The sequence below is a fragment of the Phocoena phocoena genome, chromosome 5 (assembly GCF_963924675.1).
Source record: "Phocoena phocoena chromosome 5, mPhoPho1.1, whole genome shotgun sequence".
In the NCBI taxonomy this organism is placed as follows: domain Eukaryota; kingdom Metazoa; phylum Chordata; class Mammalia; order Artiodactyla; family Phocoenidae; genus Phocoena; species Phocoena phocoena.
In genome coordinates, this window is record NC_089223.1 from 42,563,928 (window position 1) to 42,583,446 (window position 19,519).

The window sequence follows — 19,519 nt, forward strand, 5'->3', positions numbered from 1 at the left end:
TATCCCCTCTCTATCAGAGATAAACTTTACTAATTGTAAGATTGTAGGTTCCCTTGCTGTAAACCAGGAATTGGACTCTAATTTAAGCAAAATGGAGGTTTTATTGGAACAGTCCTGCAATATCTCCCAGATTCAAAGGCAGGATTGAATGTTCAAAACATAAGAGTAGATACATAGGCAGCTCAGATAACTCAGCAGTTGGAGTTCATGGACCATTTCTCTTAGCATCAATGCCTTCTTGGTTGTGTATCTCAGCATTTCTAATGTCACTTCCCACCAGAGAACATCCTATTGGCCCAACATGAATCAGTCATCCAGAGCATAGGGGAAAGCAGGACACCTGTGGCCTCTGGAGGCCCTCTTCTGGATCTGGGTTCCATTCTCAGAGGCAAAAGAATTGTGAACTGCCACCCCAAAATTTGCCCTGTGCATTTGACCTCTTGGCTGCATTTTTTTTGTTTATTTCCTTATAAAAATTAAAGGGCTTCCCTGGTGGCTCAGTGGTTGAGAGTCCGCCTGCCGATGCAGGGGACACGGGTTCGTGCCCAGGTCTGGGAAGATCCCACATGCCGCGGAGCGGCTGGGCCCATGAGCCATGGCCACTGAGCCTGCGCGTCCAGAGCCTGTGCTCCGCAACAGGACAGGCCACAACAGTGAGAGGCCCACGTACCACTAAATAAATAAATAAATAAATTTAAACTCACTCATTTAAAATTTTTCCCAAAATATTATAATCTTTTTTCCTTCCATTTATGACTATGAAATATTTCAAGCATAAAGAAAATTACAAAAAATATTAACATGAATAATATTTATTAACATAACTACCATAACTAATACATCTTAGCCAACATCCAGCTAAGTAACTTGCTTAAATCTTTACATTCTCCCATACTGGCATCATAAATTTTAAAGAAATAAAACATTACATAAAAGCCTGTTCTTCAATTCTATTCTTCTCCTCTCTTTCCTTTCCAACCTCTTCTTACCTTGCACAATATGACCACTTTCCAAAATCTGGTGTATATTGACCCCATGAAGTTTTTATACAATTAGAACATGAGTATATCCGTAAAAAATGATCAGTGACTTTGTACGTTTTTAAAGTTTACATAAATGTTTTTAATAATGTTATTTGTTGAGAATTTACTGTGCTTCAGATAGAGTTCCAAGCACTTTGCTTGTGTTAGTTGCTTTCAACTTCACACCAATTCTACTAACTTAATACTGTGATTAGTTCAATAGGCAGATAAGGAAACTGAGACATAGAAAGGAACAGAGCTTGTCAGTGACTGAGGGAGGGCCATCCTGCACATGTCATTCTGAAACACACTTTTTTTTCTTTTAACATAAAATGATGTTTTTAAGATGATTCCACGTTGATATACAGAATACACCTAGCTTTTCACATTGACTGCTGTACATCCCACTCCATAGATAGACCACAACTTGTTCTCATGTCTGTGAACATTTAGGTTATTTTGCTATTCTAAGCAATGCTATAATGCACTTACTTGCAATTATCTTCTTATATATATGATCGACAGTTTCTCTTAGATATATATCTACCAGTTTAAAGATTGTGTACATCTTTCTTTCAACCAGATATTGCTCTCTGAAGTGCACTTAACAATGCACTCTCCTGCCATCTCTGAACATGGTTTCCTACTTCTTCACATCCTCACCTGCATTTGGAAAGATCAGTCTTTTTAATTTTTGCCGATTTTATGGGCATGAACTGTAACTCATTTTAATTTTCATTTCTCTGATTACTAGCATAGCTGAGCATTCTGTCTTTTCACACTCCAGTACCATATTGACTTAGTAATGACAGATTTTTAATGTATATTATTATCTGGTAAAACTGGCTACCCACACCATTATTCTTCTTTTTCAGAGTTTGCCCATTATTTTTAGAAATGTAAACATCATTCATTTACTAAAGATCACTGATGGCCTTAATTAAAAAATAATTTTTCTGTGAATAAACATTTTGGGAATATGACACAGCAATATATATATATATAATATAATGTATACATATGCATATGTGGCAGACCCCAGGAACATCTAGGAGCTCATCAATCACATTTCCTTTTCCTCCTGTCACTCAGCTAGACTGCATTTCCCAGTCATCCCAATTAGGTGAGGCCGTGTGACTGAGTCCTAAGCACAAGAAGTGGGACAGAGTACTGTAAACAACACGTCCAGGCTTGACCCATAAAGAAACATCTGCATGATTCTCCTCTCTCTCTTCCCTGAGTGGATTCTCAATAACAAGAGCATTTTCAGAAGCTATATAATGAAGATAATAGAGCACATCTATCAATATAGGTTCCTGAATGAATGCAAGAAACAGAAAAAGCCCTACTGTGAGTTTAACTTGGACAAGAGACTGAGCGTAAAATGAGAGAGCAATAAAATTTTATTGTATTAAACCACTAAGATGTGTTTTGTTTTCTTATACAGTTCACTGCACCATAATTAATACTTTGTATTATATGTATACAGGTTCATAACTTTTATCTGAAATCTCTGGAGCTAGAATTGTTTTAGAATTCAGAATATATGGGTTTTGGTAAGCATGGTGGATATTCAAATATCAATCCACATTCCCACAGAAGCCTAGGACAGCACCCATTAACCTAATGCATTAATTTTTCTGTGATGAACTAAAAGGATAGTCACACTAAATGAGATAAACTCCATAAATAGCCTCATGTCAGGTCAGGTTTCAATGCCGATTTACTTTATTCCAAACTTAAAAAGTCCTTTGGTTTTCAGAATTTTGTGGATTTTAGATTGGTGGTTAAGGGACTGTGGACTTGGAAATTCACAAAATCTTTCATATCAGGGCACTTGCTGTCAGTAAACTGGTGCTTTTTTAAAAAGCATTTTTAGCTCTATTTTCATTTATGGAGAAAAGTGATGCATTCTTAGGATATTCAGACCTTCGTTAATATCTAAACAATTCTACTACATTTCACCATTAGACAAAGAACCAAGGTAACTAGTTTGCACAGAACATTGGGGATATAATAACTCCATAATGTGGCAAAGAGATTCATTTTCAAATTTTGGTAACCATATATCAACTTCACTCTTTATCATATCCCACAAACAACCAAAAGCATCCAAAAATATTGTACTAGATGTGAAAATGCATTGTGTTTAGCAGGTAATAAACTGTATCTCCATTCCTTTTAATGACTTTATTTCTTACTATATTCACAAACATATCTTTGGTGAATGCACTCCAACGTGAGGTTGGTCGCTCACTCATGAGTAGAGTCACTAGTCATTGATTCTGTCAATCCTAACAAAACATCCTATCTATATGGGGACATGTACTAGTGGAAATAAGACTTAAATGGGAAAGCTTATCAATATATGAAAAACTTATGGACCTGAAGACCATGTTTGAACTTCTGATTATTTGTAAATGAAGAGGCCTTTGCAGTATAATACATTTTATTTTAATTCAAATGATTATGGAAAGGTAACACTAAAGAAATAAATTTTTGTATAAAAGTGATTGATAAATTTAAATATTTTAAAAATATTTTTTGTCTATAAGATTACATTATTGAAAGAGGGGCATTCTTTTCTTTCAAAAATGGCTGAAACTGAGCTTTTACATCTGAAGAGTATGTTGGTGGGGTCCCTCCTAGATCCCCTTTTCCCAGGCTGGTACACTCAGTTCCAGATGCTGCAGGTGTTAATGGCTAATGGTTCACACTTGCACCCCCCTCAGAAAGGACTGTCCTTTGGTGACTTGAGCCACTTTCCCTCCTCCCCCAACCCCTGTGGCAGCTGAGAATTAATTGATGGAGACAGGAAAGGGGACAGAGAGTGTACATAAGCACATCCCCCTCACCTCAAGGCAGAACGAATCTGATACGATTCATGCTCCACAGCCCCCCTGTGTGATCAGACTGAGGCTAGATTTCCACTGAAACCACATCTCTGCCTACCTTTTTCTTCTATACAATCATGCATCCCTCATTCCCTTAACAGGTTTCATATGCGAAAACTTTCTCATGTAATCACTTGCACCAAAATCTGCATCTTAGACTCCGCTTCTAGAGGACCTGAACTAACACAACACATACTACTTATAATTTATTAAACACCTACTAAGGATTAGGTTTATTTGTGCTTTAAACATGGTATAATTTTATTCTAGAAGTATCTGAACTATATGAAAATTATGATCCCCATATGGTTGGTGGGGAAACTCAGATTGTAGAGTTGAAGAACTTAGTGTATAATAAGTGGGAAATCCAAGAATCAAACTCAGCTGAATATGGCTCCATAATCTCTACTCTTTAGAATTCCTTGCTGCCTCTGTATCATACTTTTATCCAGAAAATAAAAAATTAAAGATCTACTTGACTATACTTTTTTTTAGTGAAATGGAAGTTGATGTGCATTCTATTTTCCAAACATTGATGTAATTTGTTTAAAATGAAGGTAAGATTGTATGAGTCATATAATTTCCATAGGGTTTATTAGTGGACAAGCATGGATTCAATTAAAAAGGAAATAAACATCTGTATAATACCTTCATTTTCTTGAAAGGGAACATTTTATATAAGTTGGAAAACAGCAAGGAGGGAAAAGACCATGTCAGCACAATGTTACTGGTCATATACAACGCAATCTTATGTTTCATAGAGATTTCAACACAGGAAATGGGTATATTAGGAACTGCCTAATTCATAGGTTTTCCTGCCCCACATACAGTAGTTTCTTTGAATGACTCTGTAGGAAAACCTGTAAGCAGCACTTTTATACCAGCTTCAATAATGCATACTTCAAAGCCCAAACTAGTCAGCCATGTAACTGTTTACACAGTCAACATTCAGTGGGAAAATAAGTGTCAACAGGTTCTATTTTCCCAACCCATAACAGCTGTGACCCTTCATTTCAATCTTCATCAGTCTCTGATTAGGAAGGGACTTTTTATTTTTGTTTCTGTGGAATCAATAAATGCAGGATTCTTTGTTTACTACCACCTGAAAAATAACAACTCCCCTCACCTGCCCCCACCCTGCCACTTAGCTACTTAAAAGAGTTATGTAACCCTATCACACTAGAAACCCTGTAGGGAAGGCCTGTGTCTTTTTAGTCTTTGGAAAACAGCAAATATTATGGCAAAGAGCAATGTGGTTTGCACAGAGCAGAAAACTAATGAAGTGAACTGTGGTTTCCTATATGGTTTCCTATAACATTAAAAAAAATCCATAACATAAAGTCTTTTTAAAAATACTCTGATTGCTATAATATCTTGCCAATGACTAACAATCTTCAGATCTCTAATAAAATCTATTAGTATCTATGGTCTCAAGGAACCCTTTCCACGATTTTTTCTAAAAAAGGATTAAAAACTATTCAATGCTTACCTTAAAAACTATAAACAAAAGTATTGCATACTTTCTACAATTTTTATTTTATTTACAATTTTAGCTCTAGCAATGTTACATTTTCTTTTACTGCAGAAATCACATTATTTATTGATTTTTATTTAATTTATTTTTTTTTACAGCAGGTTCTTATTTGTCATCCATTTTACACATATCAGTGTATACATGTCAATCTCAATCTTCCAGTTCATCACACCACCTCCACCCCTGCCACTTTCCCCCCCGCTTGGTGTCCCTACGTTTGTTCTCTACATCTGTGTCTCAATTTGTGCCGTGTAAACCGGTTCATCAGTACCATTTTTCTAGGTTCCCCATATATGTGTTAATATACACTATTTGTTTTTCTCTTTCTGACTTACTTCACTCTGTATGACAGTCTCCAGATTCATCCACATCTCTACAAATGACACAATTTCGTGCTTTTTATGGCTGAATAATATTCCATTGTATATATGTACCACATCTTCTTTATTCATTTGTCTGTCAATGGGCATTTAGGTTGCTTCCATGACCTGGCTATTGTAAATAGTGCTGCAATGAACATTGGGGTGCGTGTGTCTTTTTGGATTATGGTTTTATCTGAGTATATGCCCAGTAGTGGGGTTGCTGGGTCATAGGGTAATTCTATTTTTAGTTTTTTAAGGAACCTCCATACTGTTCTCCATAGTGGCTGTATCAATTTACATTCCCACCAACAGTGCAAGAGGGTTCCCTTTTCTCCACACCCTCTCCAGCATTTGTTGTTTGTAGATTTTCTGATGATGCCCATTCTAACTGGTGTGAGGTGATATCTCATTGTAGTTTTGATTTGCATTTCTCTAATAATTAGTGATGTTGAGCAGCTTTTCACATGCTTCTTGGCCATCTGTATGTCTTCGTTTGAGAAATATCTATTTAGGTATTCTGCCCATTTTTTGATTGGGTTGTTTGTTTTTTTAATATTGAGCTACATGAGATGTTTATATATTTTGGAGATTAATCCTTTCTCCATTGATTCGTTTGCAAATATTTTTTCCCAGTCTGAGGGATGTCTTTTCATCTTGCTTGTAGTTTCCTTTGCTTTGCAAAGTTTTTAAGTTTCAGTAGGTCCCATTTGTTTATTTTTGCTTTTATTTCCATTACTCTAGGAGGTGGATCAAAAAAGATCTTGCTATGATTTATGTCAAAGAGTGTTCTTCCTATGTGTTCCTCTAAGAGTTTTATAGTGTCCAGTCTTACATTGAGGTCTCTAATCCATTTTGAGTTTATTTTTGTGTATGGTGTTAGGGAGTGTTCTAATTTCATTCTTTTACATGGAGTTGTTCAGTTTTCCCATCACCACTTATTGAAGAGACTCTCTTTTTTCCATCGTATATCCCTGCCTCCTTTGTCATAGATTAGTTGACCATAGGTGCGTGGGTTTATCTCTAGGCTTTCTATCCTGTTCCATTGATCTATATCTCTGTCTTTGTGCCAGTACTATATTGTCTTGATTACTGTAACTTTGTAGTATACTCTGAAGTTAGGGAGTCTGATTCCTCCAACTCTGTTTTTTTCCCTCAAGACCGCTTTGGCTATTTGGGGTTTTTGTGTCTCCATAAAAATTTTAAGATTTTATGTTCTAGTTCCATAAAAAATGCCATTGGTAATTTGATAGGGATTGCATTGAATCTGTAGATTGGTTTGGGTAGTATAATCATTTTCACAATATTGATTCTTCCAATCCAAGAACATAGTATATCTCTCCATCTGTTGCTATCATCTTTAATTTCTTTCATCAGTGTCTTATAGTTTTCTGCATACAGGTCTTTTGTCTCCCTAGGTAGGTTTATTCCTAGGTATTTTATTCTTTTTGTTGCAATGGTAAAAGGAACTGTTTCCTTAATTTCTCTTTCAGATTTTTCATCATTAGTGTATAGGAATGCAAGAGATTTCTGTGCATTAATTTTGTATACTGCTACTTTACCAGATTCATTGATTAGCTCTAGTAGTTTTCTGGTGGCAACTTTAGGATTCTCTATTATAGTATCACGTCATCTGCAAACAGTGAAAGCTTTACTTCTTCTTTTCCAATTTGTATTCCTTTATTTTTCTTCTCTGATTGCCATGGCTAAGACACCCAAAACTATGTTGAATAATAGTGGTGAGAGTGGACATCCTTGTGTTGTTCCTGATCTTAGCAGAAATGCTTTCAGTTTTTCACCATTGAGAATGATGTTTGCTGTGGGTTTGTTGTATATGGCCTTTATTATGTTGAGGTAGGTTCCTTCTATGCCCACTTTCTGGAGGGTTTTTATCATAAATGGGTACTGAATTTTGTCAAAAGTTTTTTCTGCATCTATTGAGATATTCATAGGGTTTTTCTTCTTCAATTTGTTAATATGGTGTATCACATTGATTGATTTGCGTATATTGAAGAATCCTTGCATCCCTGGAATAAATCCCACTTGATCATGGTGTATGATCCTTTTAATGTGTTGTTGGATTCTGTTTGCTAGTATTTTGTTGAGGATTTTTGCATCTATATTCATCAGTGATATTGGTCTGTAATTTTCTCTTTTTTTTTGTAGTATCTTTGTCTGGTTTTAGTATCAGGGTGATGGTGGCCTCAGAGAATGAGTTTGGGAGTGTTCTTTCCTCTGCAATTTTTTGGAAGAGTTTGAGACGGATAGGTGTTAGCTCTTCTCTAAATGTTTGACAGAATTTGCCTGTGAAGCCATCTGGTCCTGGACTTTTGTTTGTTGGAAGATTTTTAATCATAGTTTCAATTTCATTACTTGTTATTGGCCTTTGCATATTTTCTATTTCTTCCTGGTTCAGTCTTGGAAGGTTATACCTTTCTAAGAATTTGTCCATTTCTTCCAGGTTGTCCTTTTTATTGGCATAGAGTTGCTTGTAGTAGTCTCTTTGGATGTGTTGTATTTCTGTGGCGTCTTTTGTAACTTCTCCTTTTTCATTTCTAATTTGATTGCTTTGAGTCTTCTCCCTCTTTTTCTTGATGAGTCTGGCTAATGGTTTATCAATTTTGTTTATCTGCCCAAAGAACAAGCTTTTAGATTTATTGATCTTTGCTATTGTTTTCTTTGTTTCTATTTCATTTATTTCTGTTCTGATCTTTATTATTTCTTTCCTTCTACTACCTTTTGGTTTTGTTTGTTCTTCTTTCTCTAGTTCCTTTAGGTGTAAGGTTAGATTGTTTATTTGAGATTTCTCTTGCTTCTTGAGGTGGGCTTGTATTGCTATAAACTTCCCTCTTAGAACTGCTTTTGCTGCATCCCATAGATTTTGGATCATTGTGTTTTCAATGTCATTTTTCTCTAGGTATTCTTTGATTTCCTCTCCGATTTCTTCAGTGATCTCTTGGTTATTTAGTAACGTATTGTTTAGCCTCCATGTGTTTGTGTTTTTTATGTTTTTTCCCCTGTAATTCATTTCTAATCTCATAGTGTTGTGGTCAGAAAAGATGCTTGATATGATTTCAATTTTCTTAAATTTACTGAGGCTTGATTTGTGACCCGAAATGTGATCTATCCTGGAGAATGCTCCATGCACACTTGAGAAGAAAGTGTAATCTGCTGTTTTGGGATGGAAAGTCCTATAAATATCAATTAAATCTATCTGGTCTATTGTGTCATTTAAAGCTTGGGTTTCCTTATTAATTTTTTGCTTGGATGATCTGTCCATTGGTGTAAGTGAGGTGTTAAAGTCCCCCACTATTATTGTGCTACTGTTGATTTCCTCTTTTATAACTGTTAGCAGTTGCCTTATGTATGGGGTGCTCCTATGTTGGGTGGATATACATTTATAATTGTCATATCTTCTTCTTGGATTGATCCCTTGATCATTATGTAGTGTCCTTCCTTGTCTCTTGTAACATTCTTTATTTTAGAGTCTATTTTATCTGATATGAGTATTGCTACTCTATCTTTCTTTTGATTTCCATTTGCATGGAATATCTTTTTCCATCACCTCACTTTCAGTCTCTGTGTTTCCCTAGGTCTGAAGTGGGTCTCTTATAGACAGCATATATATGGGTCTTGTTTTTGTATTCATTCAGCGAGTTTGTGTCTTTTGGTTAGAGCATTTATTCCATTCATGTTTAAGGTAATTGTTGATATGTATGTTCCTACTACCATTTTTTAAAATTGTTTTGGGTTTGTTTTTGTAGATCTTTTTCGTCTCTTGTGTTTCCCACTTAGAGAAGTTCCTTTAGCATTTGTTGTAGAGCTGGTTTTGTGGTGCTGAATTCTCTTAGCTTTTGCTTGTCTGTACAGCTTTTGATTTCTCCATCGAATCTGAATGAGATCCTTGCCAGGTAAAGTAATCTTGGTTGTAGGTTCTTCCCTTTCATCACTTTAAATATGTCATGCCGCTTCCTTCTGGCTTTTAGAGTTTCCGCTGAGAAATCAGCTGTTAACCTTAAGGGAATTCCCTTGTATATTATTTGTCATCTTTCCCTTGTTGTTTTCAATAATTTTTCTTTGTCTTTAATTTTTGTCAATTTGATTACTATGTGTCTCAGTGTGTTTCTCCTTGATCTACCCTGCCTGGAACTCTCTGCCCTTCCTAGACTTGTGTAGCTATTTCCTTTCCCATGTTAGGGAAATTTTCTACTATAATCTCTTCAAATATTCTCTTGGGTCCTTTCTCTCTCTCTTCTCCTTCTGGGATTCCTTTAATGTGAATGTTGTTGTGTTTAATGTTGTCCCAGAGATCTCTTAGGCTGTCTTCATTTCTTTTCATTCTTTTTTCTTTATTGTGTTCTGCAGCCGTGAATTCCACCATTCTGTCTTCCAGGTCACTTATCCGTTCTTCTGCCTCAGTTCTGCTATTGATTTCTTCTAGTGTATTTTTCACTTCAGTTACTGTTTTGTCATCCCTGTTTGTTTGTTCTTTAATTCTTCTAGGTGTTTGTTAAACATTTCTTGCATCTTTTCAATCTTTGCTTCCATTCTTTTTCTGAGGTCCTGGATCATCTTCACTATCAGTATTCTGAATACTTTGTCTGGAAGGTTGTCTATCTCCACTTCATTTAGTTGTTTTTCTGGGTTTTCATCTTGTTCCTTTATCTGGGACATAGCCTTCTGCCTTTTCATCTTGTCTATCTTTCTGTGAATGTGGGGTTTTTTTCCACAGGCTGCAGGATTGTAGTTCTTCTTGCTTCTGCTGTCTGCCCTCTGGTGGATGAGGCTATCTAAGAGGCTTGAGCAAGTTTCCTCATGGGAGGGACTGGTCCACATTATTAAATACTTGTCACGTATCATGCAGTGTGCCAAATGTTTAACCTTTATTTTCTTTTCAATACTCAATCATTATTAAGATGAGGGTACCCTTTTAATCTCTACATTACAGAGCAGGACATTGTGGTTTAGGGAAAAGTAGCATAGTCCTTTAGAAATTTGTAATACTGGGTAAATAGTAAATCTGGAACTTTAGACTAGTTACTGTCTACTGCAAGTTCTATGCTCTTAGCCACTGAACTACACTAAATCCTCTAAAGCCAGGATCACACTTCTCTTCCCATAAATAAAATTATCATCAGCTGTTTATATGCTCCATTGAATCCCCCAAACAGAAATGCATAAACAGTATTCAAAACTTCCTCTCACCATTTCCTTATCAAAAAAACAAAGTTATCTCCTGAATTACACAAATCCATCCTTTCCCACCACTCATTCTGTCATTTCTTTATCCCAGCCTTTTATTATCTATCTGAAATGTTACAGTGGCCTCTCAGTTGATCTCCCTGTCTCATATCTCAACTCCTATCTCTACAGACACGTGCTTTTCCTTACATCCTGTCCCCAATGTACTCTTAAAATACACATTGGATCACATGGACCATTTGTCTAAATTCTTTCATGGACAGCGATCATCTTCAGGGCATTACCCACGCTACTGAGCACAGCACAACAGAGCCCTCCGAGCTGGCTGTCACCCACCACTTTGGCTTTCTTGCCACATCTCCCACATTTATTTGAGACATATTTACAAGGTAGAGTTGACCAGGTTTGGTCACCAACTGGGTGTGATAACTGAGGAATAGAAGAGGAACAGAAATTTGATTTAGCTATAGATTAAATGTAAGTATCTGAGGTATAGCAATGTGGAGATAAACATTGGAATAGAGTTTAGATCTTCTTCTCCAGCTCTCTACTTAACAACTCAACAACTTCTTTCGTCAAAGACAACTCAAACTCAGTATGTCCAAAATCAGACCCATGATCTCTGTACCCCATTCCCCATCTTTCACTGCCCCATGTCTCAAAGAGTAGCAGCACCTACCATCCAGCTGTGAAGGCCAATTACCCATGGCCACTTCCTTTGCCTCAGCTCCCTCCTTAGCCATATCCTAACTGTCACCAATTCCTAACCACTTTACCTTCTAAATAACTCTCAAATCTTCTTTATCTTCCCTATCATCTTCCTGGTCCAGGCTACCATCTCATCTTCTCTTATCAGATCTTACAATGCATTTATGGCATTGCAAAAAATAAAGCATCTGCTTTATGCTTTCTATAAATTATTCTCTATACTGATAGCACACTGATCTTTTTTGTCTAAAACTCTGATCATATCATCTCTCAACCTACTTAAACGCAATCAGAACTTTTTGTGTTTTTCATTCATAGCGCTTATCACAGTTGCAATTTTGCTTTATCTGTATGTTTACTTGATCATACACTTTCTTTTCCAAGCAACTCTAAGCTCTGTAAGGCACTTTCTATCCACTGTATCCCCAGAAGCTCATACAATGCCTTGCACAGGACCAGTTATCACCATTTACTAAATAAGTGAATAAATTAATAAATAGATGGACAACAAAGAGCTAAGCCTCTGTAGCAAGAAGCATACAGTTAGTGAGTTCATGGGTCTGGGTGATTCACCAAGGGAAAATGTGTATAGTGGAAGAGATGCAGGTCAAATGGAGGTATATGGTGGTCAGCCCAAGAAAGAGACTGAGATCAAAATCAGAAGAAAGTTGGAAAACTATAAGATAATCATGTCACAGACACCAAGATAGGAGAGAAAAAAAGATTAATCAACTATATAAAAAACTCAGAGCAGTTTAGAAAGAAATTGGATACTACTGTCTCAGAAGAACTCATTTTACCTCTTCACTCTGTTGTCTATCTAGTCTTTTCTTTATACAATCATCACATCTTGGCCTCAAATATTTTCCTTAGTCTCTATCATGAACATGAAATGCCCTCAGGATGTAACATCTTCATTCAAGCATCCTCTGTAATTCAACCATTTCTATTAAGACATTTCTGGAAATTGTAAAAAAAAAATTTCCCTTTAATCCCACTCTCATTTAAATGTTTAATTATTTAACATTTCCACTGATTTTTCTGAGAAAATTCATTTTTCACTACCTCATATGTTCACACAATGTGTTCAGTTCTCTGTGAATTTTTTAAAGTCCACTAGCATCACTATGATTTGCCTCTGATCTGAGTTTCTGGATATCTAGAACCAGACCTGTTTAACGTGCTTTACCAAGCACTTGTTATAAACATACACTTAATAAATGGGTCATTGTGGTGGCAGTGTTAAACACTTCATAGCATAAGCAATAAGAAAACTACACTTTCCCAGGAAACAATAAATCTGCTTCCCAATGAGAAGAAAATGGTTAGTCATTTTAGTCTTTTAAAAAGTTTTAAATCTGAAATACATGAGTCATGAGGTAGAAATGTTTTCCTACATGAATAGCTCACATTTAAAATAAAATTAAATAGTTATATTACTAGGAAAAAATACTTATTGTAGCTGTCATTTGAAGTACTACACAATTAATCCTTTCAAACATTTTTGTGCATGAATTACACATAAGGCTCAATGTTTTGTCTAAACAAAATGCATGGAGCATCATAGTAATTTAAAACAGAGTATTTTGGAAAAGATGTAGAAAAAGAAATGTGTGCTTATACATACATATATATATATATGCTTACATATAGTGCTTGTATATGTGTATATATACATATTCATATATTATAATTACACATTATTTTGTATATATTATATACAAAATTCAGAGGCAATCATGAAATAATACTAATTCTTGAATTAAATTGAGTTACCTCTGGCTTACTACAAGCTTCTTAAAAACGGACTTATCTAAACAATATCTATATCTAGAACATCTGACCCACTGAGCCACTGAAAGCTTTAAAGGAAGTACATTTGCAAGAATTTTTATTCTTTAAATAGCAGCTATATAAATTTCTAATTTTCATAAAACCCTATTCTCTCCCAGGGCATAGCCCAAGACTACACACCCAAGCAGCAGCTTTGTGGGAATGGTATAAATGTATATAATAAGCAAATAATCCTATAACTTGCACATTGAAAATATTAGGGTGGAGGCCCCTGGAGATGAGGGGGCAGAGAGGAGTGCTGTTTTCCTAAGCTCCAGGCTCTATAGCAGAGTAAATTCAAAGCCTAAGTGGAGAAAACTAATAAATCACATTTGCAATTAGTTGACCAGAGGGAGAAAGAGGACACTCAGAACAAGATCCAATTACACTAAATAGCATTTGAAACCTGGGATCACCAAACTTAAAAATAAAATAAAAAGTTATGAGTGTGGGAAAGTAAATCTAATCTTCTTCTAACTTCCTAGCTACACTTAAACAAAATTACCTAGGAAAATTGCTATGAAATTAGCCTTCAAACCTTATTAGGCCATGCAGGTCAAGTCAACTACGTCAGTTCTAAAACTCTAACATAATTTTTTCTCGTATGTACTTTCAATAAGATGAAACAAAAAGAGTAGCAAATGTGCCTCTGGGTTGAAGTTCTCCATTTATTTTGACCCTACACATTATGTAGAGAAATCTCAATGCTCAGGAAATAGTCATTTCCCTCAGAGAGTTCAGACCTCATAAAATTCACATGTAATTTCTGCTGACAGTAAATTAATATAGATTCAAATCTTATGAATATTGTATATTTTATAGGACTACTTTTAAAAAAGCATATCCAGTTAGTAAATGGATTTTAAAGTAAGCCCATGATCCTAATAATTAGATCTTTCTAAAGTATATTGTATTCTGTTGTAAATTGTTTGCTCTAAAACTATTTGGAGTGTTCATTAAGACAAGACTAGGACATACAAAACTAAGCCTTAAATGCCACCCTTGACACAATGATATGTAGTCTGCTGATTATAATAGTATCACAAATTCAAAGGCCCAAATAAATGACCATATGTTATTTTCAAAGTCAGCAAGCAAGCTATAAATCTAAAAAAGACGCTTGTTTCCAAATCAATGACAACCTACCCAACATTAAATGACTTAAAAAAAGTTAAATTTATGATATTTTCTAAGGGGAAAAAACCATAACGATGTAATTAAAGGTCATTTGGAGCAGCAATGTAAAAAAAAAAAATAGATAAACTCACAGCAGAGCTATCTCATCTTCCCAAATCTAAATCCATCAACCTATTTGGCAGATGTGCCTATATTCTCTTTCTTCCCTCCTGCTAGTGGCTTCTGCCCCTCTCAAAGACAAACCCTTTCCTGGTGCTCTGAATCCCAGCAAAGATCCCCTTTGTTCACTGTGCCATCAATATCCCTCTCTCTACTGGGTCATTCCTGTTAACATAAACTTGGTTAATATTATCTATCTTAAAACAAACTTCCTAGACCCCCAGCTCTGTACCAGCTGTCATTCAAGATCTATGTTAGACTTCACTGCAAAAATCCTCAAAAACAGTTGACCTCCTTATCTTCACTTACACACTTTATTCTTTTCTATACATACTCCAACGAGACATTTAACCACAGCCCTCCACTGAAGCAGCCCTCATCAACATATTCAATGATACTTACTTAGCCAAAAACAATAGTAAACTTTTCATCATTTGTATGTCCCCCCCACCCCCACTCCAAAAGATATGTTGAGCTCTTAACACTTGGTACCTGTGAAAATAACCTTATTTGGAAATAGGCTCTTTGTAGGTGTAATGGAATTAATATTAAGTCGTATTCAACCAGGGGAGTGGGTGCTAATCCAATGACTGGTGCCTTTATAAGAAAAGAAGACAGAGATACAGATACATAAGGAGAATGCCATGTGATGATGGAGGCAGAGGTTAGAGTGATGTCTCTACAAACCAAAGAACACCAATGACTCAGACACACCAGAAGCCAAGGGAAAGGCATGGAATAGAGTTTCCCCTAGACGCTTCAGAACGGTTCTGCTGACACCTTGACTTCAGATTTCTGGCCTCCAGAAGAACAGTGAGAGAACAAATTTCTGTTGTTTCAAGCCACTCAGGTTGTGATAACTTGTTATGGCAGCCATGAGAAACTAATAGATCATCTTATTTAACCTCTCAGCAGCATTTGATATGGTGAGCATTCCTGCCTTTGAAATTTTTTCTTTTCCCATGTCTATAGCATGGCTCTCACCTGATTTTTCTCCTACCTGTTACTTCTCAGGTTCCTTAGCTAGTTCTTTCACACATTTCAGACCTCTAAATGTTGGAGTGTCCTAAAAATCTGTCATAGAACCTCACTCTTTCTACCCGCACTCTCTGCCTGGTAAACTTTTGCAAGCCCATGACTTTACATACCACTTAGATGTTGATAGCTTTCAATTTATATCCTAGTCAAAACTTCTCCCAAGTTCCAAACCAATATATGTAAGTAACCAATCAACTTCTCCACTTGGGTATTTAATAGGCATCACAAAATTAATATAGCCCAAACAAAGCTATTTCATTATTGATTCCTGAAATAAGTTTCCCTGTCACAGTAAGTGCCACCATCATCCTCACCTGTTCAAACTAAAAACCTAGAAGTCATCCTAATTTCCTCTTTTTAATATTCCACATCCAATCCATCAGTGAGTCCTGTCTGCTTTGCCTCCAAAACAGACACAATTCAGTAACTTCCCTCCATCTCAACTACAACCATGATGTTTTGAGAGTTTCATCTCTTGCTGGTTGATTACAAGAGCTCCCTAACTTATCTCCTTGCTTCTGGCTCTACACTTCTTTACCACATTCTTCTACCCCACACAGCAACAATGAGATCAATCTTTCTAAAGTGTAAACCAGATCGGGTCACTTCTCTGCTAAAGATCATCTGTCCATCAACTTTCTATCACAATAATAAAAGAATAAATATAAAAATTAAAAAAGGATAAAACCAAAATTCCTTAAAACCTACATGATCTGGCTACTGACCTCCTCTCTGATCTCATCTGATTTTCTAATTCCCTTCAATAGCTGCCTTCCAGCGATTCTGGTCTTCTTACCATCTCTTGAATATGCCATGATTGCTGTTATTGCAGGAGATTTTAATACATGTTCCTTCTTCTTGGGGTATTTCTCCCTCTCAAATATTTATCTCTTTGGGGGTATCTCACCCTTCAAATTCCATGGCTATCTTCCTCATTTCATTCAAGTCTCAACGGATGTCACCTCCTTAAAGTAATTTTTCCTGTATACAGTAAATAAAGCAACCAACCACTATCTATTCAATCTCTCTATATTCCATATTCTAATTCCATGTTCTTCATAGCACCTATCCAGAGCTGAAATTAATTGTTCCATTTTTATTTTGTTTACTAATTTTTTATCTCCCTCTCTAAAATATAAACAGTTTAAGGTCATAGATTCTTCAGTGCCCCAGTGTCCCAGCGACTAAAACAGTTCCAGACTTGAGCAGGTACACAAGAAATATATGTTGAGTGATTGGAAAATGGATGGGAGTTGGCCAAGAAAATACACAGGTGTGTCATTTAGGAGGCTGTTACAGTAATATACTTAAGATATGATGGGTGTTTGAATCTAGATAAATGGTATTTGAGATGGTGAAAAGTGAAGCGGTTTGACACATTTAGAAGAACTTAGTGGCTCATTCAACATGGGTGAAAGAGAATAAAGAGTTTATTATGGGACTTCCCCGGCAGGCCAGTGGTTAACACTTCACCTCCAATGCAGGGGGTGCAGGTTCGATCCCTAGTCAGGGAGCTAGATCCCACATGCCTCGTGGCCAAAAAACCAAAACATAAAAAACAGAAGCAATATTGTAACAAATTCAATAAAGACTTTAAAAAAAGAAAGTTTATTATAACTGACATCTGATCTGGGTAAATGAGTGGATGATGCCATCATTCATTGTTAAAGGAAATACCAATAGGATAGAAAGGTTAAAAGACATTTTTGAGAGGAAGTACACCATTGCAGTAAAAAAAACATGGGCCTAGCGTCTCTAAAGCTGTTTGTGTTTGTTGATGCTACTGTTTAACCATGGGCCATTTTGTTTTTCAACCCTAAGAAACCTTATTTCTATCCTTCCTATGAATGAAATTTGTTCTTGTCAATTTTTTTTTAAAATGTGCATGTTCCCAAATACAACAGATCCTTTTTCAGTTCTTATCCTGCTTGATCACTGAAGATCGTTTGTTCCTTCTTGGAAGTCCTTACCATGGATTCCTATGTCACCACATTTTTCTGCCTTTCTTCCTACCTTTCTATCTTCTCCTTCTATTAATGATCAGATAAATTCCAAACTTTTCTGTCGTGACTGACTAAGTCTAGTCCCCACCCATATTTCCAACCTCACTCAGCCCACTTCCACCAAGAAACTTTCCCTGCTTTCAAGTCCAGAATCATTCTATACAATTCTCTAATGAAGGCATGATTTTTTTTTTTCTTTCTGGAGAACACTGAGGATTTTATCTGCATGTGAAATTTTCAAGGGACATGATAGTGAGAAAAATGCCAATTTTTTTATTGAGAAAACTTTGGTAGAAATAGACATCCTTATAACATATTTTTCTGTTGCTCTAAATTTTTCATTGTACTCCTTCTGATTATTTTTCTGTAATTCACTATTACAGTTTCAGCATGAATATTTGTCTATTTTTACCCTTAACTTGGAACATTTTGAGACTTAGAGAAGACTGTTATCACCAATATTATATTAGCGAGCATGAAAGCAAATATTCCAAATAATATTAGCAATTTTAAATATTTGATCTAGCACATATTTTAATAAAGCAAGAGCATGCTCTCCTTGTATGATTCAAAATCATATCTCTCCATTATGTGGTTTCTATCACACCTCCTCAGATAGGACGATAGGACGACTATAGGGGTAGCACAAATCGGGTAGGTGGGGGAAAACATTGGGGATGAGTGGATGACATGATTTGGAGAAGTGTAGTAGGAGCTTGGGTTGAAAAGAAGTATGAAGTTTCAACATAGGAGTAGCACAGAGTTGGAGATGATAACCAGTCTGCCAAATACAGACATTTTCCCCACAACAGATACACAGAACACTACTAATATTTTTCACCATTTGGCTACTTCTACAGATGTAAATTGGAATAAATTTTTTTCTACATATATTCTTATAATATATAAATAATAAAGAGCTATATTACATCCCTCATGAATTGCCTTTCAGAGACAGTAGTAAAAGTTATGTTATTAACTAACTATATATTATATACTAACTGTGCCTTTAAGGTATACACTTTTAGCCTTTGAATGAAATGTACTCACGCTCACTATTCCACTGCGATTGTCTTCTTCTCTCACTGCCAGAGCCTTCAGAAAATTATCATGCAGGTCTTTACCAGCACTTGTTAATGTCCTATAAAAAGCAGGTCTTCAGTTATAATATATTAGATAAACAAATATGTTGAAAATACTCTGGGTACAAAAAACAATGCTTGTTTATTCCAAGTGACAATCCCTTTAACACTAAAACTATATATACACATTATACAAAATCATTATAAACCATACACATTATAATCTATTAGATACTTCAATTTAATTTCAAACAGTTATACAGTCTTTATTTACAAATAATTGGAATCAAGTTTATAAATAATATCAATACTGACACCAGATACAGTTAATTACATTTATGTGCCCATATTATTCTTTTTATCATGCCATGAAAATTCAATATATTTATTCCCCTCACTACAAAAAATAATTTTAAATTGCCTGTAATTTAAGTACAATTTATTAATTTAATATAAGAAAACTAAAATATTAGCCACTTAAGCCAATTCAGTTACTGGAACAGAGCACTGTTTTAGTTTTATGAGTGGAGATAATCAAGGCAAGACAG

General features: G+C 35.6%; 1 protein-coding gene across 3 annotated transcripts in view; it reads right to left on the reverse strand.

Moving 5' to 3' along the window:
- CFAP299 (cilia and flagella associated protein 299) overlaps positions 1-19,519 on the reverse strand; it is a 630,144-nt gene that overhangs the window by 365,007 nt on the left and 245,618 nt on the right. For 2 of the 3 annotated variants that reach the window (XM_065878061.1, XM_065878060.1), the window contains exon 3: positions 18,940-19,030. In XM_065878061.1, the coding sequence (XP_065734133.1) occupies positions 18,940-19,030 (91 nt within the window). The remainder of the gene's footprint in view (positions 1-18,939; positions 19,031-19,519) is intronic. The other variant, XM_065878062.1, reaches the window with a different exon arrangement.